The 8,220-nt window shown below is 32.4% G+C and overlaps 1 protein-coding gene across 1 annotated transcript; it reads right to left on the bottom strand.

Annotated features, from left to right (window-relative positions):
- Window positions 1-1,922: 1,922 nt before the first annotated feature.
- LOC132725665 (protein crumbs homolog 1-like) lies at window positions 1,923-7,926 on the bottom strand. The gene is made up of 4 exons (XM_060710842.1): window positions 7,838-7,926; window positions 6,241-7,431; window positions 5,427-5,518; window positions 1,923-5,125 (listed from the first exon to the last, which is right to left on the bottom strand). The coding sequence occupies exons 1-4, from the start codon at window positions 7,874-7,876 to the stop codon at window positions 4,987-4,989; spliced, it is 1,461 nt and encodes a 486-aa protein (XP_060566825.1). The 5' UTR covers window positions 7,877-7,926; the 3' UTR covers window positions 1,923-4,986.
- Between the last annotated feature and the right edge of the window lie 294 nt (window positions 7,927-8,220).

Raw genomic sequence — 8,220 nt, 5'->3', positions numbered from 1 at the left:
ATTTCAAAATCCCTGATGCATGACAGCTTTATGGGTCAGACAAGATTTCCTTACTGCCTACCTTTGACCTCTAAGTGTGACCTTGACCCTTGAGCTAAAGGTCTAGATCTTGTGCATGATACACCGTCTAACCATGCAACACAAACACTTTTGCCAAAACGTTTAAAATCCCATGATGCATGACAGAGTTATGGGCCCGACAATGTTTCCGAACACACGCACACTCAAACAGGGGAACATTATATGCCCGCTTGCAATTTTTATAGCGGGGTCATAAAAAACGCTGTGGAAGTGTATATAAAAGTCAATGGTAGAAGTAAAACAATATACAGGTTTTTATTCCCAAAAAAAAACGTCACCTTTTATTGCTCCGCGCAGGCGCGGAGCTATTTGTGTTTCACTTTGTGAAAAAGAAAAAAAAAATAAGGGTATGACTGGTGACATTTTTTTATAAATGGTTTTAAAGCAATTCAACAAAAATATATATTGATATCCCCATAAATTAATTAGCAATAGTTTTTTTTTGATATATATTACCAATGTCAAATAGCTTTCATATCTTTGTCTCGCACGAACATGATGTTAAGTGAATTTCCTCATACCTGCCTAAAATTAAGGTAACAGTCTTCTATTATATTGATAAATACTGTATCACCATGTAACGCGTGTATAACAAACAAAACAATCCTGAATTTGGTCTTTTTGAAATTCATCCCATTTTTTCATTCCAGAGTGTGTTCTACTTTCGGTATTGAAAGAAACCATTTTTTTTAATTTGACATGAAAAAAATGCATGTAATATTACTATATCATAATATTAGTCCCTTTTGTTACTATTTGTATATTTGTTACAATAATAATAATAAAAAAACAGACTTTGATATTTTCATCATCTTATGTTACTGACTACAGTAGTGACACAAACAGAACACAGTTCAGTCATGTCACATAACATTTACAAGTCTTGTAAGTCTTGTTTGTATTCAATGGAATTACTTTCCTTGCCAGGTAGGCATCAGTGAAAGCATTTTTTATATTAAATATCTTTCCCCTCTTTTTAATTATGGACATTGCATAAGATAAGTATAATTATGCAAAAAATGGTTTACAAAACATTCGGAAAAAATCTACAATAGTACTTAATCTGAATATAACATGACCTGTGTGTAGGAATAATTTGGTAAGGTATCTGTAATGAGCACATTTTTTTTTGCGAGGAGCTTCTCAATTGCTGCATTGCAGCAACATTTGTACTTGTAGAAGATAGTTCTTCGAGTTGACAGTCTAATTGCTTTAGGCATCTCAGCATTATTTAGTTACTAAGAAAGTTGGCAATTTAGTGAAGGGAGAAAAGACAACAATAAATAAAGAGTTAGTAAACATAGCTTTAATGTAAATTATTCAAAACGTCTTATTAACTTAATAACTAATTATTTCTACCGAAATTATCAATACATGACGTAATCAAATGTAATAGCAATATTTATAGCAGCAACCGTTAGTTAAAATAACGACATGAAAATAAAGATACATTCCCATATTTATATTGAAACAATCCTCTACCTTAAATAGTCTCTGTTCTTATTCAACAAATTGGAACAAACCTTTGGCCAGTTCTGACAATACATGCATAGAAACCTTACCCGTCTAATTCTAATGAATTAGAAATATAATGGAAAATAAGAAATATAGAAATGTAATAACGAAAATGCGGTTGTCCTCTCATTGCCTTGAAATTGATCAAGGTAGGCATAGGAACATTCCTAGGAACGAGCGTCTGTGTAAATAATGTCTTCTACGAACAATAGAAGATGAATTCCACTTCATATTACAATGCCCAATGTATAATAACATAGGAAGACAGTATATACTACATTGGTACAGAACAAGGCCAACATGATTAAATTCATTGATCAATTATCATCCAGTGATGTGCATATTTTATACAGACTGGCAAAATATTTAACCAAAGCGTTTGAAGAAAGAAAGGCTCTCTTAAATACAAAAAGTAAATTAAAATACTAAACTCAAATACTGTGTCATATGAAATAACAATTACCATGTTTGACATTTTCGTTATCATAATTGTATATGAATAGTTAGAAATAGCAAAGCCGAATCTCTCAAATCTATCAATATATGTAGGCTTTGTATTTATCTAGAACTATGCATTGATTCAATTCTTGTATATGCTCTAACTACATACTTTTATGCATGCATGTAAAATATTATTGTTTAATCAATATGCTGTTCGCACACGATTTATTAATAAACTTATGTTCTGTTCTGTTCTAATTCTCAGATAAGTGGACACAATAAGAATTACACCACAAGATATTTGATAACAAAAGAACACATGTCAATTTATTAGTTAAATATGTTGTTATTCTTAAAAGGTCAGAGTAAGGATTTATCATTTATGATGAACATGGCCAAGACAACATTTGGCGAAATGAACTAGCTCGGAAGTAGTGGCAGGGCAATTTATCGTATACCTCCGAAAGATGTAGCTCTATGGTTTACAAGGCGTGCATATACAATCTATATAACATACATTATTTGACACAGGAAATACAGGAAGGTAATATATTTACAGAGTTTGTGTATTGATATTATGCAAATTCTTTAGCAGCTTCTATGGGCAAATTGTTTTCTTATCTTAAATGTAATTTAAATATTATATAACTTTATGTTCCTGCTAGCCTAAACATTGACACAGGACAGGGCTTACTTTATACTTTTAGAGAAAAAACAGATGCAATATGATCAAAGATGTTGGACGGGGCTAATTTTGACCCAGGGGCTTTATTCATATAATTTGTTTAAAGACCACAACTTGATGTCACAGTCATGCCAAATATTTAATCTCTTGGCTTTGTAGTTTCAGACGATTTATAACACACTTATATAATAAAATGCTATACAACATATAATTAAACTAATTGACCCTCATGATAGAGATATGTTTCCTCACGGACATGATTGTATCATTTTATAAATCAAAGGCAAATTACTTTGCCTTTTTATATAGAGGATTGAAACAGGTAGTCAGTCATACCGAAGAGGAAAACGGATAAGTTGCAAATCAATATATCATAGAAAAAAGTGGGGTTGCTAAGAGATACAAGACTGCAATGAGGACATTATATCATTTCTACAAACCCTTAGTGGAAAAAGACATAGCGGAACATTGTATGTCATCAAATTTCAAATTTAGAACAATACATTCTCTTACTAGTAGTCAAAATTTAGTAGAAAAAAACCAGTCAAGATTTGTTTTGTTTTAGTTGGTTTTAACTGAAAAAACAAGTGAAGTAAAGGAGAAGGACATACATTTGTCATAAAACAATTTTAACAGTTCTAATATTGGCCTGTTTAACTTCTTTGACCTTCGAAATGAATAATTTGAGTTCTTAGAACGTGCAGCGACAGGACAAAATGTTTCCTACATTTACCCCTCACCCTCTAACCATGTATTGGTTGAGACATTATATAAGATTGAAATTAGCAGACAATCATAAAGAATGCCATTTTCAATGGATACTCATTTACTATGAAATACATGTGTTGAAGTTACATCTGTGTAACACTTTTTAGGCTAGTTTAAATCCTCACTCGGTTGCTGGAACCGAAAGTGAATAACGTTTGCCACTTAGGTTTTCTGCTGTTGGCTATCTTTTAATATGTATCTATATTTCCTCAGAGTGCAATTTTGAAGGGCAACGGTCATTCAATTATGCCATTGTGACATGAATGAACTAGAGTTCTTATTGTACCTGTATCATATTAATGTGTTTAGTTTCTCTGCCTAATAAGGAAATAATGTTTATACAAAAGATAAACAAAATATCCAATTTTCTCAGAAGGATGAAACTGATTAATCTAATGTTTCAACTTTTCTCTATTTAAAGTAATTTGTTTAGTAAAGTTCTGAGTTCTTTCAAAGTGATCAGGAAACAGTTTTTAGGAACGGACGAAGAGACAGAGGGCAAATTTTACACTTGCCTTGTTGTAACCACAATATAACATTTTTAAAAGCAAAATTCTTAAACTAAAGAGGAGATAACTCTTGAAATTAAGATGCTAGACTTATGAACCTTATCATACATGTCGAGTGTGATGACAAAAAACAAATATCTTATGTCTATAGTAGATACAATTTATAGTAACAACGGCAAAAAATGAAAAACAGAAATAATTTTTAAATATATACAATTTAAAGTAACAAAGAAGAAAATTAAACAACAACAACAATTTTCAAATAAATTTCAATGGGTCATAATTCAAGAAATCGTCAAGCTACATGTTGATTCTTCTAATATATGATTTAAATGAATATAAAGAAGATAAACTTGAAGTTTTAAGTAGATACATCAAAAAATAAAGAAGTTATAGGAAACAAAATACACATTTCTCATGAAAATTCTAAATTCAAGGTTATTCATTTTCAAATTTTTGGTGCTTGAGTAGTGAACATTGACATGCATAATCTCTTACTGTAATCTAGATTTATTTCAAGCTTCTTAAAAATACATTCAATACTTACGTACGGTCAAACGTACGGAGGGTAAACCTATAGTCCCTTTCGGTGTGAGTGGCAGGGGACTAAAACAGGCAACATGTCCTAAGGATGATTAATTTAACAAAATTAAATTTATTGGAAAGAAATGTGTCTCAAAGAGTGACCTGAATTCAGACCTGAATTTCAAAGAAAACTTGAAGTAGCTGTGGAGATAAAATAGAGTCATAAAAACGTTAAATGTACTAGAGGTTATCGTTCTTACTTTACAGAGGGTAGACTCGGGACTTAGATATTTCTATCGGTATAATTCTGGAAATGCATGTATGTTGTTTGAATCCAATCCATGCATCTTGAGATGCAACCTGCATGCAAACTGTTAACTAGACAAAATTTAAGCAAGAAAATCCCGACGCCGACCTTTATATTCGAACTGAAGTTAAAAACAAAGTATTAAACAGTTATTTCTAAAGATCTGATGCTCCAGAGTCATGTCCATGGAACTCCATATACAGTGGATTCTCTGCTTGAATTTGTTTTACTGTCGAAGTACTTGTTACCTCGAGTGAACCGTTAAGACGAGTAAACCCAGACGCCTTCCGCAGTCTGTAAAGGACGAACTTTGTAACATAAATATTTATTTTGCACATGAACTTAAATTTATTCTGCATTTGCACTAACACAAAAGTTACAATTTTGTTCAACTCACAGTTCCTCACAACAAAGAGCATCAATAGATTTAAGTCGTGTTTTCAAAAATCAGCATCAAAATGTTATCTACAGATATCTTCAATGTCTAATCTTAAACAAAATAAATTAGATACTTTGATAAAATGATGAGTTTACGATTCGTTTTAAGAACTACAATCTATGTTGTCCAAACGAACTGGAAGGAGCGTTTACGTACCTTTTCTTGACCACAACCAGAGATACTAATATTCCTGTTATCAATACAACACCGACCAATACAAAAATATACCAATGGTTCTGTGCCCATGGCTGAAATGTCATAATCAATTAGTGACATGAGTGACAAAACTAATTACACAGTTTTTGATAACAATACTTAGCTGAGAAGTAAAAAATGAATTTAAAAGCCCATTATGCCCTGGAAATGCTTTATTTCTTATTTTTCAAAAGCTTTTTAAATTTGGTGTACTTAATATAGTATCCAAAACATTACTCACTGGCCAAAAACCTCAGCAATCGACTTCATCTGTTTTTGTAGTTTTTTTGCAATAAGTACAGTGATTTTTTATTTTGTATAGAAGTCAAAATACTTATTTGTTTATATTATGCTTTTTTATGACGATTAGTTCACATTTATCACTTCTTTCGTCAGGTAACAAGTATCAAACAGTCTCTTAAACCATCATTATTTAAATATTATAAAAATCATGTTTGTCCTTTATTAAAATAAATTTGTTTTAGCTACTAAGTATTTGATTGAAAATGAGACTGTCAGTTAACTTACTTTACTTATTAGAAATGGACCGGTAACGAACTTCAAGCCAGGACAGTTTATGTGTGCTTTATCTCGCAAGAAAAAGCATCTGCTACTTCTGATCATTGTACCTTTCTTTGGAGCCTATATTTTTTAACTTGTGCCTGTATTTCGAAAAGCAAACTTACGTTTTCAATGTGGTGATATTAAGGTACATTGGATTAATGTCAGCTTAAAAAAGTCATTTGCAAAATTATATAAGCATACATTTACTTACACTACTATTTCTGGTTGTTTGCATATTCGTCCAGCTGTCTGCAACCTGACTATTGCCTAGTGGTGAAGTTGTTATGTCAGGTTTTTGTACAGAATGAGGCGAATATACTTTTGACACTGTCAAATATGAGCTAGATGAAGAACTAGTCACTGAAGCATGTATATCGGATGTTGGTAAAAATGTTTTTGAAGTAACCGCAGGTACGGTAGAGGTTGGAGGAGTCCTTACTAACGACGTTTTCATGGTTTTAGCAGATGTGGCTTCAAAGTGAGAAGTTGATGAAAAAGCAAATATTGAAGACAGTAAAAGTGAAACTTTGTGAGTTGTTTGTTTAGAAGTCGTGGACTTCACAGTTGTGGATGTAACTATTATTTTTTCTTCGCAAAGTTTTCCTTGAAAACCATTGTTGCACTTACACTGAAATGATCCCTCTGTATTTACACACAAGCCATTGATACATGGAGAATTCAAGCATTCATTTATATCTTCTTTGCATCTAGGACCACTATAACCATTTTGACACACACATTTAAATGAACCTGGTGTATTCACACACGTTCCATGGCTACAAATACTGGTTGACAAAGAACATTCATCCCTGTCTACACAATCTGAGCCACCATATCCTCGATAACACATGCATTTATACGACCCTGCATTGTTCACGCATGCGCTGTTATTGTTACACGGATGTTTGTCGCATTCATTGATATCTCGCGTGCAGTGCACCCCTTGGTACCCGGAATTACACAAACACTTAAAAGAACCTAAAGTATTTTGGCACGTACCATTATGACAAGTACTAGAAGCTATCGAACATTCATTGATATCTCTACAGTTGTAGTTTGAATCGAATCCAGCAAAACATTTGCACAAGAATGTACCGTCAGTCGCTGGTTGACAGGTGCCCCCATTTTCACATGGATTCAACAAGCAAGGATCTGTCTGTTTTTCACAATGAACACCTGTATATCCTGTGTTACAGATACAGGAATACGAGCCTGGGTTGTTCGTGCATGTGCCATTTTGACACAAATTAGATGCCATAGAACATTCGTCACGATCGTCACAGTTTGGCGGTATAAAACCAGGATAACAGGAACACTTATAGCCTGGGGAGCTTACTGAAACTGAACATGCTCCGTTTGGACGACAAGGGTTATTATCACAAATACTGCTTCCGTCTAAAGTCTGCAACCAGAATATGATTAAATAAATATGATTTTCATTTGTACTACAGAAAACTAACAGTATGAAATACTCGTATACGAAATATAAATCCAGCTTTTGGCATTTCGGAGTATATTTTCAGCTTATTGAAATCTATATGACAAAATAGAGTGAAAAAGAATCCCTCAAGAAAGACAACGCGGCAAAATTGAAAATGTTGCAGGCTCGGTTTGATTTAGCCTGTTCATGCTAATGGATAAAGAGATTCAATATAAAACCCTCAACAAATAAGCGTACGCACGATAAAAACAACAACAACATTTACAACAAAACAAACTACAAAGCAATCAAAGAAAAAGCCACCACCACCAACACCAACATAACAACAAAACAAAACCAAAAACAAAGAAACTGAAAAGAAACATACCTTTGAATATAAGAAGATAATTATTATAAACCCTTTCATTTTTATAATTTTATGATACTATACATCAAATACAAATGAAATAGCGAAAGTGTCAAAGAGAGTGATAAAATAATATTTACATAATATATGTATGTTGTGACATTGATAATAAACAGGTTGGACATGTACATATTACACGATTATCAGTCATAAACAGTAGAGTTTTATCTAGGTATTGGTGTTATAAGATATGTTATCATTGTTACTATTTACTTTCAGATTGGTGTACCCGTTACGGTGAGGAAATACATTGTTTGTTTTAATTAATTGAATGATTATGAAAATGTTATAAAAGGTATTTATTATACAAGCTTTTACATTTATCGTACCAGGAATGGGCATCT

The sequence above is a fragment of the Ruditapes philippinarum genome, unplaced genomic scaffold (assembly GCF_026571515.1).
Source record: "Ruditapes philippinarum isolate M1 unplaced genomic scaffold, ASM2657151v2 ctg19907_1_1_1_1, whole genome shotgun sequence".
NCBI classification, from domain to species: Eukaryota; Metazoa; Mollusca; class Bivalvia; order Venerida; family Veneridae; genus Ruditapes; species Ruditapes philippinarum.
Note: the sequence above shows the minus strand (reverse complement) of the source record. Positions and strands in the feature narration are given on the sequence as shown.

Coding starts and splice junctions, on each gene's coding strand:
- LOC132725665 (XM_060710842.1), bottom strand. CDS start 7,876: ATGAAAGGGTTTATAATAATTATCTTCTTATATTCAAAG. Junction 7,432..7,837: donor TTATCTTCTTATATTCAAAG/GTATGTTTCTTT, acceptor TTCTGGTTGCAG/ACTTTAGACGGAAGCAGTAT. Junction 5,519..6,240: donor AAACAACCAGAAATAGTAGT/GTAAGTAAATGT, acceptor ATGACATTTCAG/CCATGGGCACAGAACCATTG.